Source organism: Coregonus clupeaformis, unplaced genomic scaffold (genome assembly GCF_020615455.1).
Source record: "Coregonus clupeaformis isolate EN_2021a unplaced genomic scaffold, ASM2061545v1 scaf0133, whole genome shotgun sequence".
Classification (NCBI taxonomy): domain Eukaryota; kingdom Metazoa; phylum Chordata; class Actinopteri; order Salmoniformes; family Salmonidae; genus Coregonus; species Coregonus clupeaformis.
The window spans coordinates 673970-692661 of NW_025533588.1; the positions used below are offsets into that span (position 1 = coordinate 673970).

At 41.4% G+C, this 18692-nt stretch overlaps 2 protein-coding genes across 5 annotated transcripts in view; both read right to left on the bottom strand.

The window, feature by feature from the left end:
* The window catches only part of chn1 (chimerin 1), a 52810-nt gene extending 38948 nt beyond the window's left edge, over positions 1–13862 (bottom strand). The window contains exons 1-6 of one of the 2 annotated variants that reach the window (XM_041869771.1): positions 13787–13862; positions 13371–13444; positions 11563–11601; positions 11423–11478; positions 5132–5163; positions 4912–5025 (exon numbers count right to left, since the gene is read on the bottom strand). In XM_041869771.1, the coding sequence (XP_041725705.1) occupies positions 4912–5025; positions 5132–5163; positions 11423–11478; positions 11563–11601; positions 13371–13389 (260 nt within the window). In that variant the 5' untranslated portion in view covers positions 13390–13444; positions 13787–13862. The remainder of the gene's footprint in view (positions 1–4911; positions 5026–5131; positions 5164–11422; positions 11479–11562; positions 11602–13370; positions 13445–13786) is intronic. The other variant, XM_041869770.2, reaches the window with a different exon arrangement.
* A 1009-nt stretch (positions 13863–14871) lies between these two features.
* Positions 14872–17483, bottom strand: LOC121555897 (ATP synthase F(0) complex subunit C3, mitochondrial). 3 transcript variants are annotated; one of them, XM_041869754.2, is made up of 5 exons: positions 17382–17483; positions 17075–17171; positions 16151–16228; positions 15684–15874; positions 14872–15424 (listed from the first exon to the last, which is right to left on the bottom strand). In XM_041869754.2, the coding sequence occupies exons 2-5, from the start codon at positions 17111–17113 to the stop codon at positions 15310–15312; spliced, it is 423 nt and encodes a 140-aa protein (XP_041725688.1). In that variant the 5' UTR covers positions 17114–17171; positions 17382–17483; the 3' UTR covers positions 14872–15309. The 3 variants fall into 3 exon arrangements, with proteins under 3 accessions (XP_041725688.1, XP_041725690.1, XP_045069581.1); XM_041869756.2 differs by lacking the exon at positions 17382–17483 and adding an exon at positions 17279–17371; XM_045213646.1 differs by lacking the exons at positions 14872–15424; positions 17382–17483 and adding an exon at positions 17279–17371 and having other exon boundaries at positions 15680–15874.
* Between the last annotated feature and the right edge of the window lie 1209 nt (positions 17484–18692).

The window sequence follows — 18692 nt, forward strand, 5'->3', positions numbered from 1 at the left end:
GCGTCCACTGGATGGCGCAATAGCAATTGTGTTAAGCAAGCAAACTGTTTATACCGGGGCAGAGCAAGTAGGTCAAGCACGTGCAGCCAATGAGCTACTTTGTTTTGCCCGCGATATTTATTACGGCTTCTACTTTTAACATTATGTGCTTTGGCACCCTCATTGGTGCCAAAAAGAGAAAAGTGGACGCAGAGTGCAGAGTGTTCCAAGAAAAATGGTCATCCTATTTATTCACGGAATTGAATGGGAAAGCTGTATGTTTGGTGTGTTCAGAGCATGTTGCAGTGCTGAAAGAATATAACCTTCGTCGCCACTATGTGAGTCTTCATGCCGACAAATATGACAACTTTCAAGGACAGCGGAGATGAGAGAAGGTGAATGAACTGTTGGCGGGTCTGAAGAAACAGCAGTCTGTGTTTACTCACAGCCGAGACATCAGTGACGCTGCATTGAAAGCTAGCTACCTCATTGCTAATGAAATCGCAGTGGCTTCAAAACCATTTAGTGAGGGTGAATTTGTAAAAACATGCATGATGAAGGCAGCGGAGATTGTGTGCCCTGAAAAGCGGCAGGCTTTTGCAAATATCAGCCTGACAAGAAACACAGTTGCAGACAGGATTTCCGATCTTTCAGTGGATTTGGACAGCCAGTTGAAGCAAAAAGTAAAGTCATTTATTGCGTTTTCGGTTGCAATTGATGAAAGCACGGACATTACAGATGTTGCACAACTGGCCATTTTCATCCGCGGAGTTGATGACACATTGACCGTCACCGAGGAGTTCGTGGAGTTGGTGCCGATGACAGATACAACGACAGCAGCTGATATTTTTACCGCACTCGTCGGCGCGCTGGACAGGGTCGGAGTGGACTGGTCCCGCGCTGTCAGCCTGGCTACAGATGGTGCGCCATCAATGATCGGGAAAAAAGCAGGCGTTGTGACAAAGTTCAGAGAGAAAGTGCAATCTGCAAATGGAGGACGTGATTTTTTGACTTTTCACTGTATTTTGCACCAGGAGGCTTTGTGTTGCAAGTCATTAAAGATGGATAACGTCATGAAGGTGGTCATCCAAACTGTTAATTTCATCCGATCCAGAAGCCTGAATCACCGTCAGTTTGACAGCCTTCTCAGAGAGAAAGACCACATCTATGGCCTGCCATACCACACTGAGGTAAGATGGTTAAGCCGAGGTGCTGTGCTGAGGCGTTTCTTTGATTTACGAGAAGAAATTGAACAGTTCATGGAAGAAAAGGGCAAACCAGTGTTAGAATTTCATTCCGCAGAATGGATGCAGGACCTTGCATTTATGGTGGATGTTACAGAGCACCTGAATAACTTGAACAAACAGCTGCAAGGGCGCAACAAAGTTGTCACGCAGTATTATGACAGCATACGTTCTTTCAAGTTGAAGCTGTCATTGTGGGAGACGCAACTTGCCGGTGGTGATGCAGCTCACTTCCCCTGTCTGAAAAATGTGTGCGCGACCCAACATGTGGCAGACATGAAGCGGTTCAAAGATAAAATAACAGGACTGTTACGGGAGTTTGAGCAACGCTTTCAGATTTATGTTTATATGTTTTTATGTTGATGTGCTATTGTTTTTAATTGATTTTATTTTATTTGTATATTTAACCTATTCTTGACTCTGTGGTTCTTGCACTTGTTTGGGGAACAGGATTTCATTATTTTTATCTACATTTCTGCCTGAGAAATGACACCCTGATATAGTTCTGTGATCTGTGAAACAGTTCTGTTAATCACTGAGGCATTGTGTGTTTGTGTGTTCTTTTTCTTTAGAATTTTCAAATAAACTTGACGTGTTTTATGATTAATAGTGATGTTGTGCTTGTACTATTTTGGATACACTGTCCTCAGGCTCCAGCTTTATGTTGTATGTTGATCGTATTAAAACAAAGAAAACAATCTGAAGTTGTTGTTTTTAAGTTATATATATACCATGATTTTTCCGGTCCGGCCCACTTGGGAATAGATTTTCCTTCATGTGGCCCCTGAGCTAAAATGAGTTTGACACCCCTGTTCTAAACTAACTAGCTAAGAATACTTACTCCAACACTAACCAGACCCAAAGTTCATTACCTAACCCAAAGTACAACCTTTCCAAATTCAGAACCAAGGCAGCCCATTGTCGGACACCATTTACCATCCACCCTTTCACAGAAGGTGATTATATTTATGGAAAGCAATTATAGCAGAGAATCAGCGAGGGTGAGACACTTAAGCAGATATCCAGTGGGAAGCAATGCGGTTTATTTGCATTTCAAAACCTCATTGCTTGTTTGGAAAACAATGCATGTTCACGTGAGGAGAATTTCAAACGCTGCCCTAGTTTGAAATTCACTCATCACCTCTGCTGATCTGCTTTAGCGTGACCAAAGGAGATATGGGACAGAAAGGTATTTTCAGAGAGGGGCGTACCTTTCCCAATCTCTCTCGTGGTCTACTACCCCATCTCCAAATCTCAGTCATCCCAGAGGAGAAGCCTCAGACTGGGGGATTATGAAAAAAAACAAAAAATACTTGGCAGCACTCTCACTGGCTTCAAGGACAGAGACCAGACCTGAGAATACACTGTGCATTATATTTACCACGCTAACATCTGCGACAGAGGAAGGTATACTCATCTCAATTTCTCTAACATTCATTCTAGACAAAGGTTAGCAATGACAACCTGAAACATGTCAGGTTTTTCCAGGTTTGACTTGCACAATATAGGCTAAGTTTTTTGTGGCTGAAACTCCTTCATCTGAACCTGAACAGTCGGAGCAGAAATGGTATAGAGGCAAACACATAAGAGGAGCAATGCGCAGAGTGGCAGATTGACACTTGAAGCACAACTTGGCTGACCTCAAATACAAGAAATCGAAATTCTCGTCACAGCAGCTTGAAGGAAAGTGATCTGGATAAATAATTCCATTTAGTCAGACCTCAATGCATAAGCAATACAGCACTTGACAGCAGAGAGAAGCTTATCCATGCTATTCATACAACCCATGTTTGAACTTTCAAGATAAAGAAGAACACACTTTTTAGAGCATTCTGTACTAGAAAACTCCACCATATCATCATTCAATGTTTATTTTCCTGGTGATTCATAACATCAGTGAAGGACAGAAACTGAAAGATTCTTCCTCCCAAAATGATGACCAAATTAAGAACATTACGTTAATGTGTGGGAGCGCTTTAAAGCCATCTATGGAGTTTGATGTTGTTTTAATTTCCTGTTTATGGGTTGTAAATGTAGGTGGTGTGTGAGAAAGAGCGAGACAGAGCACGAGTATGTGTGCAAGACTCAGCAAAGCTTGGAGTCACATGAGCCCAGTAACAGTCTGAGCAGTCTTTTTTTGCCATTTCTGAATGTGAAATTGAATTCATTTCTATGGGCTATTCAATATTTTATCAAATAATTTTTTTAAATATTTTTTTAAATACACTACATGGCCAGAAGTATGTGGACATGCCTGTTGAACATCTCATTCCAAAATCATGGGTATTAATATGGAGTTGGTCCCCCCTTAGCTGCTATAACAGCCTCCACTCTTCTGGGAATGCTTTCCACTAGATGTTGGAACATTGCTGCGGGAACTTGCTTCCATTCAGCCACAACAGCATTAGTGAGGTCGGACACTGATTTTGGGCGATTAGGCCTGGCTAGCAGCTGGAGTTCCAATTCATCCCAAAGGTGTTCGATGGGATTGAGGTCAGGGCTCTGTGCAGGCCAGTCAAGTTCTTCCACACCGATCTCGACAAACCATTTCTGTATGGACCTCGGTTCGTGCACGGGGGCATAGTCATGTTGAAACAGGAAAGGGCCTTCCCCAAAATGTTTTCACAAAGTTGGAAGCACAGAATCGTCTAGAATGTCTTTGTATGCTGTAGCGTTAAGATTTCCCTTCAATGGAACTAAGGGGACTAGCTCAAACCATGAAAAACAGCCCCAGACCATTATTCCTCCTCCACCAAACTATACAGTTGACACTATGAATTCGGGTAGCATTCTCCTGGCATCCACCAAACACAGATTCGTCCATCAGACTGCCAGATGGTGAAGCGTGATTCATCACTCCAGAGAATGTGTTTCCACTACTCCAAAGTCCAATGGCGGCAAGCTTTACAGCACTCCAGCCTACGCTTGGCATTGCACATGGTGATCCTAGGCTTGTGTGGGGTTGCTCGGCCATGGAAGCCCATTTCATGAAGCTCCCGACGAACAGTTCTTGTGCTGACGTTGCTTCCAGAGGCAGTTTGGAAGTCGGTAGTGAGTGTTGCAACTGAAGAAAGATGGTTTTTAAGCGCTACGCGCTTCAGCACTCACCGGTCCCATTCTGTGAGCGTGTGTGGCCTACCACTTCGTGGCTGAACAGTTGTTGCTCCTAGACGTTTCCACTTCACAATAACAGCACTTACAGATTACCGGGGCAGCTCTAGCAGGGCAGAAATTTGGCGAACTGACTCGTTGGAACGGTGGCATCCTATGACGGTGCCACATTAAAAGTCACTGAGCTCTTCAGTAAGGCCATTCTACTGCCAATGTTTGTCTAAGGAGATTGCATGGCTGTGTGTTGGATTTTATACACCCGTCAGCAACAGGTGTGGCTGAAATAGCCGAATACACTAATTTGAAGGGGTGTCCACATACTTTTGTATATATAGTGTACCTAAAGGGGTCCTAAAATTCCAAATCAAATAGCTAAATGCTCCATGGTATGATTATCTTAAAACAATTCCATATGTTAGCTTAGTAGAACCCCCCACCAAACGGCTTAGACTTTTTGAGGTTAAATAACAAAGCTGTAAAAATGTGTTAAAAATAATTGAAACTAACCAAAAGATGTAACGCATCACACTGTTTGGAAAGTCTATCTGTGGAAAAGGTGTGTTTGTGTGTGTCTAACCGTAGGGCCAGTGTGTAGGTCCCAGGCTGCCTCTGGCTCTCCCTGATGAGGTAACTCCCCTCTGCCACACTCAGCAGCTGGTCAGCCTCCTCTCTGGAGATCATCCCATGGTACCTGGGGAGAAGACAGAACATTGAAAATACTGATACTGACTGGATAAACAACTACAGCAATGACTAGTTTTGTATATAAATTCTAAATTGAAATAAGCTAAACTTACTCTCTCCCATAGTATTTGGGCCGGTTATCCACCTGAAAGCAAATAGAATATTCCATTGATAAGCAAAACAATAAAAATAGATAGACGTCTAGTTTTTCGGATTGTCAAGGTTAGCCAACCAGAGGAGAACTAAGTCACTCCAATAGTACTTTACTTGCATCAGCTAGAACACTGGGATGCATTCCGTAGGGCACTATTCAACATCATGGAGGATAAAGTAAAGAATTACCCACCGTATGCTACGCGACTATATCACTGTGAAGGCGTACAGCAAACTTAAAATAGGATAAAATGCCAACATCTAGTGTTTCAGAGGAAGGTCACTGGATAAGCACCATGGTCAGAGACAATGCTAGCAGGCACAGGTGTCCATCTGGCCAAACTGGAATGTAATAATCAGTGTTTCAGCTAGAACAGAACACATTTTGCATCCCTTATCACACTCGTGCAAGCCTTTGCTTTTAGATATTCCATTGGCTATGAAGTGAAAAAAATATCTGTTTGAGGGGTTTCAACCGTTTCTATGGGAATGTGACAGGACACACATCTTGCAAACACTAACATCGTGGTCAACTTCACAGAAAATCCATTGCAGTTGTCTAGGCCTACCCTACAAGAAATATATACTGGAAATGTGGACACACCTACTGGTTTGGGATGAGTTGGACCGCAGAGTGAAGGAAAAGCAGCCAACAAGTGCTCAGCATAGGTTGGAACTCCTACCTCATGAAGCTGGTTGAGAAAATGCCAAGAGTGTGCAATGCTGTCATCAAGGCAAACGGTGGCTACTTTGAAGAAACTCAAATATAAAATATATATTTGATTTGTTCAACACTTTTTTTGGTTATTACATGATTCCATGTGTCATTTCATAGTTTTGATGTCTTCACTATTACTTGACAATGTAGAAAGTAGTAAAAATAAAGAAAAACCCTTGAATGAGTAGGTGTGTCCAAACTTTTGACTGGTACTATATTAAATAAGTTTGCTAATATGGTGATTGTTAAAATGGGACAATTTATGGCTACAAATGGTACTGCGTGTGTGTGTATATGTAATATATATTACATATACATACATTACCATTTGTAACCATAAATTGTCCCATTAACAATCACCCATATTCGCAAACGTATTTAATTTCGAACTTTACATTGCTCTAGTATAGGCTACTTATCGTAATAAACAAAATGCCTGTGATAAGTGATCAGTATGGTTGATGTCAATCATTTTCGGTTTATTGTCCAAGCTCTACTTATTAATTGCCTGCTTTCTCCTTATGTAACCTTATCCAATATGATGAATTTTTGGTTTATTAAGGTTAAAAAGTAGACAGCAGAAGGCATCATCTCCAGGGAATAGCCTAAAGATTTGTGGACTAAACATAAAATGGCAACCCCTAAAATCAACGCTCTCTCAGCTTTATATTCTAAAGCTACTGTTCAGACTGAATTATTTATGATTAACCCCCACTCCAAACCCCAGAAAACTGCCTTCTGAGATACAATTCATGCAAATGGCCTCCCCATCTCCTCAGACTGTCAACAGAGGGTCATGGCACAATTCTGTAACTGAGAGACTGGCCTGTGACTGAGCCCCTTCAATTCCAAATAATACACATGCAATGAATTATTCAGAATCATCCCATCTGTGCTCCCTTTTCTAATAATAGTAAAGGCCAAAGTCTTCAAGACAAACAGAGCTGAAAACAACGGTGTGTGTTAGTGTAAGTGGAACTTAAAGCCAATTTATGCTTGATCCTGAGAAAATGCGGAGCTAGAGGCCAAATTGAGCTCCGTACTGCATTATTTTATTTTTAACAAGCCATTTTCTTATTTGAATAGTGAATTGCAGGGCACATTTTTACCTTGAGAAACACACTAAGTATGGAAATCCTTCAAAACTATGACAATACCCAAGTGACAAGAACAGAGATGTAGGCTCATCAAGAGAGCAATTCCATCTCTGTGTACAACAGCTAGCGTAAGCAGGTATTCAACAAAACTTTACTTCCCTGTGGGTTAAGAGAGGAAACCAATTCTGCTTATCACCGCTTCTGACACAAAAGACAGACCTCAGCTACTGTTACTTATTCAGCACTTCACAAGCACAGACAATGAGAGCACCTCTGTGGTTTTGTCCCATCTTTGAAGAGCAGTGGTCACCCACCTTTTCTGAGTCAAGATGACTTTGAGTCAAAATGCATGCCGAGATCTACCGCTCAGATTCTTTTTTTTTACATTAACCAATTAAAAACAGTTCGGTAGCAATGAGGTTTGTGCAGTAGGCTATAGGCCCAATACATTATCACGGCATATTGGCTATGCTTGAATTGCCCTGCCAATGTTGTTATTCTCAGACCACAGTAATAAATCATGTGTTGTACTACTTGTGAGCCACAGCTAAGTGAGCATAATAATTTGCTTATTTTTTTTATTTTTTTTACTGGATCTGGCAACAACTTATACATGAGCTCGTCGCTGTATTCTTTGAGTCTCTCTCCAGTCATGGTTTTAAAACGTTTTTAAATCTCAAAGCATCAACTTTGCTGTGCATTGAGGCTTCTTTTAACAGTCTATGGCTTGACAGGGTCATCTGAGCTATCAGATTGGCCAGCGGTAGGCCTATAGGTGCACTTGATTTGCTCTCTGGGCCTGTCAGGTAGGCAGAGTTCTACTTTCAGACACCTGAAATGGTAAAAAATTGAACACTTTGCCATTCCGGCACTAGGGCTACTGAATCAATTGCACCTACCGCAAACAGCGCAAAACAAATAAATAAAAAACTGGAATGCAAGACCTGATCGTTGGGTTTTTTACAGAAATGTTTGGTGATTGACAAGGAATGCCTTGGAGATCGATTAGTGGATCGTGCTCGACCGGTTGGTGACCACTGTTTTAGAGGAAACACACTTTTCAGCAGTCAGCCCTGAAGGTAGAGAGTGGTAGGGGTCAGATGATAAATGGGCAGGCATGGTGTGCTGCAAATGAGACAGAATGAGCTGATGTGCTCTGTCTAATGGAGCCTACAGAGCTCTCTATGTTAGAGGGTGGCAGGGAACCACCTGCGGAACAGTGTCACTGCTGCGGAACAGCTTGTGTTGTGGTTGAAATTCAAAAGTCCCAAATGCAATGTGAAGTTAGGGTTTTGTACTACATCTGTTGTACAGTAAAGAGCTGCATAGAGGTCATTGTGGCGCGGTCTGCATATTTAATGCTGCGGGCGGGAGCCGGTGGTCAAGACAAGATCAGGATTAAATATTGTTTAGTCCTGCAGATTATTTTAAAACAATCTATTGAATTAAAAGCGCTTCTGTCGCACTATTCACACACTCATCCTTCTTGCTGTTTCAAGTTCCTCTCAACATTGGGTGTGTGAGATGAAGTGTGCCTCTGTGTATGGTCTCAATTAAATAGACTATAGGTATGGGTGGAGAAGCACAGGTCAATTCTCTTTAACTTCCTAATCTCTTGTGGACTGAATAATAAAAGTTCTAAAATTGTTTTGAGTAGTGCATGACTGTAGGATGGCAACAAATACAGTGGTTTTAATGGGCTTTCTCCATTTTTATTGTTTTATACTGAACCAAACTAGGACAAAACTGACAGTGATGTAAGATCATTTGTAGAACTTTTCATTTATTTAGCACTTAAAGCTACAATGTAACTTTTTGGGCGACCCAAACAAATTCACAAAGAAATGTGAGTTATAGATCTATCATTATCATTGAAAGCAAGTCTAAGAAGCGATAGATCTGTTTAATGTGCACTATTTCTATGCTTCACGTTCTTAAGTTTCATTTTTGTGTCTTTTACTTTCAGTTTTGTACACCAGCTTCAAAACACAATATTTTTGTTTGTGGAAAATATACTGTATTTCACAGCGGTTTAGATGGTACAATGATTGTCTACACAATGACCGCTTGTTTTGTCACACATATTGAAAATAGGCAAACTATTAGAATTTTAGCAACCAGCAAATGGTGGAGAGATTTCTGCATATTGCACCTTTAAAATACAATTATAGACGGTATTGTAAAAATCTATACTGGTATGCGAATCCATACCGATATAACTTAAAATACGCCCAGCCCTAATCTCCTCCTAGAAAATTTCAGAGCATCTGCTGCAATTATGTAAGATTTTAGTTCTGGGATTCCGAAACTTCATAAATATGAGCTATAAACTGTAAGTCGCTCTGGATAAGAGAGGTCTCCTGAGTGGCGCAGTGGTCTAAGGCACTACATCGCAGTGCTAACTGTGCCACTAGAGATCCTGGTTCGAATCCAGGCTCTGTCGCAGCCGGCCGCGACCGGGAGACTCATGGGCGGCGCACAATTGGCCCAGCGTCATCCACGGTAGGGGAGGGAATGGCTGGCAGGGATGTAGCTCAGTTGATAGAGCATGGTGTTTGCAACGCCAGGGTTGTGGGTTCGATTCCCACGGGGGGCCAGTATAAAAAAAAAAAAATGTATTCACTAACTGTAAGTCGCTCTGGATAAGAGCGTCTGCTAAATGACAAAAATGTAAATGCTAAATGACAAATGTAAATACACTCACCAGCCAGTTTATTAGGTACACCACCCCGTTCACGAAAATGGATTGCTCCTACAGACAGTGAGTCACGTGGCCGTGGCTTGCTATATAAAGCAGGCAGACAGGCATCCAGTATCTCAGAAACTGCTGCCCTCCTGGGCTTTTCAAGCATGACAGTGTCTATCTAGGGCCTCCATACTCAACTGCGGACCCGGACCCGGACCCAGAACGGGGTCAATACGGACCGGGCTTCGACCCCTGGTATCATATAAACACACACAAGATATGGTAGAATTGCAGGAAATTAGCTTTAAAAACAGCACAAAAAAATCTCTGCCCCGTGTAGAATTGCGGGAAACTAGCTTTAAAATTGCTACATTTTATCTCTGTCAACAAGAGGGGCAAGAGTGGTGTGAACAGTTTGGGGTGGCGTGGGTTGTAAAATGGGGGTTTGTTCCTACGCCGATAGATCACATTATCCATCCGGACCTTTGCAACCTAGGAAATGTGTGTGACCGGACCTTCTCAAATAGTACTTGAGTACCCCTGATCTAGGGTTTACCGAGAACGGTGCGACAAACAAAAAACATCCAGTCAGTGGCAGTCCTGTGGGCGAAAACAGCTTGTTGATGAGAGAATGGCAACAATCACGCAAGCTAACAGGCGGGCCACAAACAGACAAATAATGGCGCAGTACAACAATGGTGTGGAGAATGGATGGGCTATTGCAGCAGACGACTATACCAGGTTCCACACCTATCAGCTAAAAACAAGAAGAAGCAGCTCCAGTGGGCACGCGATCACCAACACTGGACAATTGAGGAGTGGAAAAACATTGCCTGGAACATGACAGCAAGTTCAGTTTACTTGAGTGGCCTGAGCAGTCTCCAGACCTCAACCCAATACAGCATCTTTGAGATGGAACAGGTTGTTCGCAGCATGAATGTACTGGCGTCCAATCTGCAGCAACTGCGTGATGCCATCGCGTCAGCATGGACCAACATCTCTGTGAAATGTTTCCGACAACTAGTAGAATGCTCCGAAGAATTCAGGCTGTTCTGGAGGCAAAGGGGCGGGGATCTGACCCAGTACTAGGTGGATGTACCTGGTAAACTGGCCGGTGAGTGTAGTTTACTACATTGACTGAAAATAACACATTTATCTGTCTCTGCCGGAAAAATCATCCCGCTCCTAAAAATTATGCAAAACGTATCTCAAGTAAAGTACCCACTATATTCTATTTCGCTCTAACTTTGGATCTCTTTCAAATTACCTCTAGCCTATTTGCTTATATGTAGCCGAATAATAGCCTAGCGATAGTCTAATATAAAAAACGGGCCATGTGAGAATATCTGATAATTTAACCTATTTTTCTGGCTGTTTTTGTGCATTTTGATATTGCTTAGGGTGGCAAAATTGATGGAACCAGGGCTCCCAATAACATTTTGGGAGTGCTGTTGTTGGGTGGGACCAGTTCTTGCAGGAGCAGGCGGGAGTCAGACAAAAAAACAGGAGGAAGTGGTGGGTGCGGTATAAAAAGCTGCACGAGCACAATGAAGAAATTTGTCCTGCGTAGACCTATATTGTCACAGTTCATCAAGTGTTGCAGTAAATTGTTTTCAGTTGATATAAAATGGTCATATCAGACACATTTTGTTTAATAATCTATTATAGTAAGGTTGAGAATATGTTATGAATATCTGCAGACATTCTTTTAAGTGGCCAAGTTGTCTCTATTCTGTGTCTGTTTGCTTACCTCACAGGTGCAGGTCAGTCGCCGTGGATGTGGTGCCTCCTGCTGGAGCTGATACACTGGTGCGAAAACAGAACACAGTCAGTAAAACATCATGATTACATGATACAATATTTTCATCATTAGAATACATTTATACTCACGGTAAGATTTCCACACTGGCGGCCTGTATTCATCATGGTCTGAGGAAAGAAGAACATAATATCAAGTCTTAATAAACCTCAACATTGACAGACTACCAAAAATCTTTGTTTCCTGATTTACAGTGAAACCAGGTGGTCATTGTATCACACTACACTTAAAGTGTGTTGATTAAGCCACCCTGAATAATTTGATTTGCTACATCTACAGCAAGTAAACAGATTCAGTAACAGACAAGATATTTTGACAAAAAAAATGTATTACACTAGCGGGCCGTCAACACATCTGAATTGCCTTCGAGAATAATATAGGCTACTCATTTTAGGCTAGACGCAAGATACTATGAGACTAGCCTAATCAACAATACCAAACTAATGCAGTAGGCTATTAGCATTTTATGCAAATTCACAATAAATCTAACATTGATATTAGCTTATTTTTTTACCTTTATTTAACCAGGTAAGCCAGTTGAGAACAAGTTCTCATTTACAACTGCGACCTGGCCAAGATAAGCTTAGGCTTATTGTACTTGAGAAGTAAGTGCATGCATACATTAAAAATGTATACATTATGGTGCCAAGCCAAACTGTTTTATGGGGGCTTGGAATTTACTTTTCACATTACGCAGCTCAGCTCGCTAAAACAAGAGGTGCAGCTGGCCCCAAGATGTGGTATCTGGGCCAGGGAGTTCGCACATCCATCCATGTTGGTGGTGGACCGGCAGTAATGTACCATTTATTATTATTTTTAAGTCATTTCACTCGTAGAGCAGAGTTCAAGAGACAGTTATGATCTCCTTTCATGCTTCAGCCACGTAGCAGTGTAGGAAGCATAAACATAAAAAGGAGGCAGAACACTAAACTCTTCTAACACGTCCGCCATCGTTAGTATGGTCGCTCTGTCTCCGCTCATAGCAACATATCCTTACAACAAATGACCACTGTTCTATACTGAACCGTACCACTACTGTAGCACATGCAGTTTGGGTCGACACCATTGTGTGTAAATGGTTAGTAGGATACCTTTTAAGAGAGCTACTACTTACAAATATTTCAATTAGGCTACTACAAGGATGTTCTGACCTTCAAATAGCTACTGCACTACAGACTGCTTTCAACCACACCCCACATCCTGAAAGGACTATGACATGTGTGTTCTGACAGAATACACTGGATATCTGTCAGAAGCACAGAGCTTCCCGTCTCATCCCCCACAGCCTGGATATCAGCTCTATCTTAAACTTGAAAAGCACCACATTTCCTGCCCCCTAACTGTTACGTATTTTCTCTCCCTCTCCTAGATGGACCAAAAGTGACAGACATGTCGATGCCTAACCCTAAACTGTATAGCATCCCCCCTATCATTGTTGCTAAATTGCCAATGTTTTTTGTTTCTACTATTACACCTCTTGAAAAGGCAACTTTGCCAATCATCACAGACAAGCTGACAAAGTTTGTCATTCACCATCTTGTGATGCCCTCTGGTGATCAAGGGGTTTAAACATGGCCTAAAAGGCTATAATTCGTGAACGTTGATAATGACTAAACTGTTAGTTAGCCAACATTGTATCTACAAATCTGCTATGACACAAAATACGGTGTTTTCATCCAACGCGAAAGAACTCTACAGGCCTCCCGACAAGGCCAAAAAAGGTAGCTAGATGGCCAAACACTGACAACATTTCTATAGCATAACATCTGCATATCTGTCACATGCATTACTGGGAAGCTGACGTTTGAGGTCGTATTGGAACTAGCGAGGTATCAAACTGGCAGAGGCGAACAGTTAGCTAGCTAGCTAGTTAACTTACCAAATACATTTAGAGCCATTCTTGGTGCGTTAACTGATGCGAAATAGCTGACAACTTCCACCGCCGTTAGAAAGCTGATAAGGGACATATAGTGAACAAATATTAGTTAGCGAGAAAATATTCAGCAACTAGGAAACATGTTCAAAACTGTATCAAAACGCTTCTAGTACAATAACAGTCAGTCCAGGCTTGCTCGCTTGCTAGCGTTAGCCACATAACGTTAACGCGTTTGCTCACTGTGAGTCACAACTAGTAGTGCCGTCGACTTCATGACAAAAATAAACAAATCCAAATGGGAACAGGCGTAGATGCAAACATGCATTTATCTACAATGAGGATAAAGTCAAGATGTAATATATCCGGTTGCATATGCATGCTCATAGCTAATATAGTTGAGCCCAACACATTGTACTCACACCACATCGCCGTATTCATAACGAACTCGCCATCTTGTGATATCACGTGACCATCAGCCTCAATTCTAGGCCGTTGTGTTACCATGGTTACCATGTGATGCTGCTCAGAAAAGGATGGGGTAGGGTTAGTGCTATCCGGAATCCTTGGGATGTCCATACCCAAAACCCTACCCGTACCATTTTACATTTCAAATTCAATGGAGTAACATCAGAGTTGGGAAGTCCCAACGATCCCGGAAAGCATGGACCGGGGCAGCAGCAATCCAGGCAGATCCACTCAATTTCATTTAATTCCACCATGTGCGGAAGATGAGAATCCATACATCTGATTAGATTAATATACCATTGAGACGTCCTTGTAATTTCATTCTCATTTTAGTGGGACATCCAAAATGGAAATCTAACAGCAAATTCGGCTCTGCAAGTAGGCAATGTTTGAGCTATCGATTCATAGAGCCTGCAGTGCAGAGGCAAGCGCACTAGTTCCTGTGCCACCGATCTACCAATTCTATCATGGAAGGTGTGTGTGCTACCAACTCGATCTTGTAGAGCAAAGTCATGAGAAGCAGGATAGCCAGATAAAGCCCAGGCCTTGTGCCAGGCACCATAATAATAGTAGTAGTTGTATTACACATGTAGGCTGTACTTGGCAGCTAAGCGCTGAATTACATACATAGCACAAACAAAAACAGTTAATATAATATGCCATTTAGCAGATGCTTTTATCCAAAGCGACTTAGTCACGTGTGCATACATTTTTACGTATGGGTGGTCCCGGGGATCGAACCCACTACCCTGGCATTACAAGCGCCATGCTCTACCAATTGAACTACAGAGGACCAGTTAAAAATCAGGATGGGAGCAGAAGCAGTTTTTTTTTTTTGGTAGTGTCAATGGGCTGAGCAGTGAAAGGCAGCATCAGTCACAGGGATGAAGAGTGACATCACGGGTCAGGATCAGACAGGTCCAGAGCCATTTAGCAGCACACCTCCCCATCCACTCACATACAACCAGTTGCATTAATATTCCCCCCAAATTTACAATTTATCTTCATGGAACAGCAAGAGGACATTGTATTACACTAGTAAAAGATTACTACAGGATTTATTGCAATTAAGAAAAGCATTTGATAACCAAAAGTACAGTGTAATTTACTTAAACCCACTTGACTGCAACCAACCTGCAGTTAACATAACTATATGCTTTGTTTTGAACTCAAGGGCACACACTATAGCGAAATACATCTGTTAATCCATAATCTGGTGCTTCTTTGAAAGTGTTTTGCAGGGAAATGGGGCTATACACAAAATAATTCATACATTTTAAATAGTGAAATACATGCATTTTAATTCTGTAAGTGCTTACATTTTTACAATACATGCCTTTTCTTTTGTCAGCCTTCAACAAAAACTTGGAAAATGTACAATTTCATGACCAACACAGAACAATTTTGATTGCTCAAGTAAAATAGGTAGTCCCAGCTGTAGTTTCAAAATCATGATCACCATCTGCAGTGGACATATTTACATGGCAAACAGGATCAGGAAAGCAACCATCAAGCAGAACAGACCCATGGCTTCAGACAGGGCAAATCCCAGGATAGCATAGGAGAAAAGCTGCTGCTTTAGAGAGGGGTTCCTAGGGAGGAAACAAATAAAAATAATTGTTAGTGCCATGAATCAAAGCTGTGGGAGAGACTTGCAGCCATAGCAATTGTTTAACATTTTTGCAAACAGTGTCAAAAAAACATCAGAAAATCAACAAAGAGTCACATAATTGAGGGCATAAATGTATGCACTCACTAACTGTAAATCGCTCTGGATAAGAGCGTCTGCTAAATGACTAAAATGTAAATGTAATAAAGTAGGGCACCATATCTACTAATGGCAATATTTACCTTGCGTATCCGATAATAAGGCTGCCGAACACAGTCCCGATTCCGGCACCAGAACCAGCTACTCCAACTGTGGCAGCTCCAGCGCCAATGAACTTGGCTGCTGTGTCAATGTCTCTGCTCACAGCGCTAGTCTGGAAACCCCTCAGTGCTACCTGGGAAAAGGCACTCTGTGGCACAAGGGCAGTGCTAGCCTGGGAGAAATACAAAAAAAAGTCACTAAAATGAACCAATTCACCATAAAAACAGCTTGAAGATAAATATTACAAACATTTAAGATTAAGACAACATTCAGATCATTGCAGAGGGACCCCATTATCATTTGGAAGAAAGCAGAGTTATTTTTTTCTTATGCAACATTTTACCTAGGGAAGAAATCTAGACTGAAAAGTAGCATCAGTTGCCGATAGAAGTTAATGTTGTTCCTGGGGTAAGGGGACTAAAGGGTAAAGGGGCAGGTAGACACTCACCTCTCCTGTTCTAACATCCGGCCGTGAAAGCACAGACGCAGAGAGAGGTCTGTATAAGGCCCTGGATCCAGCACGGACCTGTACACGGAAAAACAGTAATGTTAAGTGATGTAACTTCCATAACATCAATTTGATTACAAACACACACCCCAAAAAATATACATTTGAAAACTGAGTCGCAGGGGGACACATGGACAATCAGTCATACATCACCACTGACCAATGGTCAGGTGTGGGCAGTACCACATGATACATAACAACTACCTTGCTCAAAACTGCTAGCAAGCTACAGAGATCCCCCAGAGGAGAATGTGCTGTTAAACATGACAAATGCATGGAAGCACAGCAATGTTCAGTTCCAAATATCTACCTCAACTGAACCATCAAGTCCTTTCAGATGTCCTAGATGGTCAACTCAGAGGGCATTACTGGATCAAGATGGAGTGCCAGGGCCCAAAATACACAAACGCCAATCTGGCAAAGTGCACAACTAGGATTGACATTAGCAGCAAATGCACATAGCCAAATGAAGCCCTTCGTATTTCAGAATGCAGTCTTTGGTGCTTCATTTCTGCATGACCTTGAAATTACAAAGACGACTCACTGGCTCATTAGCTAGCTAACGAGCAATGGTTAGCAACCTAACGTAAGCATAGCTAAAACTAGCTACCTAACTTAGGTGAAAATAGGTATTTTCCAAGAGCAGGTTTAAAATAAAAAATAAAAACGTTAGCTAGCTATGTTGATTTCAATGAATACATTTCAAACCAATTTACTTGCAATTCAGTGTGCACAATTGCATGCACTGAAACGTTAGAGCAGTTCCTAAGTCACAAATCAGTACAAGTTCAGCAGGCCCATCTAACTTACCTAGTTAACATTATGCTATGACAACTTAAATGTATCTTTACTTTCACAACTCACCAGTGCAGGTGTAGAGACGAATTTCGCACAGGCGTACATACTGGTTTAATGTGTTGACTGATACAATCAACTAAAGACGAGTCACCTGGTTTTCTCTCTAAAAAAGAGAGAACAGCAGCTAAGGTCAATGAGAATTTCACTACAAATTCAAAAAAACAGCGAATCCATACAAAAATATTATATGAGCAAAACAACTGTCTTTACATAATTTGTGTCGGTGTGGAATCAAAACGACTTTAGATAGAAGATGAAAATCGATTGTGAAAATGTTTCAGCGCAGACCTCCATTTGCCTCCCCTTCACTTACCAGCTGCAGAGGTCGAACCGCTGAGGAACAACTGCGCATGCCCGAAGCCGTATTTAATAAGATTCCCGGATGCTGGGATTTACGACATCAGACGTAATTCGTTAGCACCTTTATTGGAACGATGGGGGAAAAAATGTACAATCACAGCGTTTTCAATGTTGTTTCTACCAACCATCTATGTTTCTATATATCAATAAAAAAATCTAATGTATTCGTTTCAATTAAAATGTGACATGTTTTACTCATGCTACTGGTGATAATAGCAAGTAAAATCAAATCAAATGTTGTGGTTAGATGATAGGCTTTCTTTTAAAAAACATGTTACTGAATTGGGAAAAAAACTCAAATTCAAGATAGAAACAGAAACAGGGCTTGTCTGTCCTCCGTAAATAGACAACAAATTGTGCAGGCTACTTTTATGTCCGTTTTAGATTATGGTGATATTATCTATATGCATGCATCGGCAAACACATTAAAACCACTGGATGCTATTTACCATTGTGCACTCAGGTTTATCACCGGTGATAGTTGCAAAACTCATCACTGTATCCTATATCAACATGTGGGTTGGGCCTCTCTATCTGTGAGGCGAGAGCAACATGCTCTCTTGTTTATTTATAAAGCACTTATTTTAAAACTACCTCCATATATATCATCATTAATTTCCACTAGATATACTAATTTTAAAACCAGATCACAGATATGGATTACATTAGAGACTCCTGTGGTCTCCACAGAGTTGGGTAGGACTGCCTTCAGTTCCTTTGCACCTTATTTATGGAACAAACTGCAGATCCAACTTAAGTTAGACGCTCTGGTGTCCCTTGCCCATTTTAAAATATTCTGGAGGATCAATATGATGTTGTTTGTGATTGTTTCTGTTGAATTGTGTTTTTGTTTTGTATGTTTAAAATGTTTTTGTCTGTATGTCTAAAACTGTACATGTCAACATGTTTACACAGGGCACAGCCGTAAAAGAGATCCAGGTCTCAGTCTGTTTTTCCCGTTAAAATAAAGATAAAAATAAAAATAATTGTCACATGCGCGGAATACAACAGGCACCTTACTGTGAAATGCATACTTACAAGCCCTTAACCAACAATGCAGTTCAAGAAATAGAGTTAAGAAAATATTTACTAAATAAACTAAAGTAAAAAATTAAAAGTAAAACACGCATACTCAGGCTGACTGGCTCTCGTTCAGGCAAATGAGAAATAAGTGCACTCAGGCTATCCGGAAGTCCAAAGTTAGTTACTTTAAGGAGCAGTTCTCTCTCTGTGGGTCTAACCCCAAGAAGTTCTGGAAAACGGT

Coding starts and splice junctions, on each gene's coding strand:
- LOC121555897 (XM_041869754.2), bottom strand. CDS start 17,113: ATGTACGCCTGTGCGAAATTCGTCTCTACACCTGCACTG. Junction 16,229..17,074: donor TCGTCTCTACACCTGCACTG/GTGAGTTGTGAA, acceptor TTCCGTGTACAG/GTCCGTGCTGGATCCAGGGC. Junction 15,425..15,683: donor CTTATTATCGGATACGCAAG/GTAAATATTGCC, acceptor TTTCCTCCCTAG/GAACCCCTCTCTAAAGCAGC.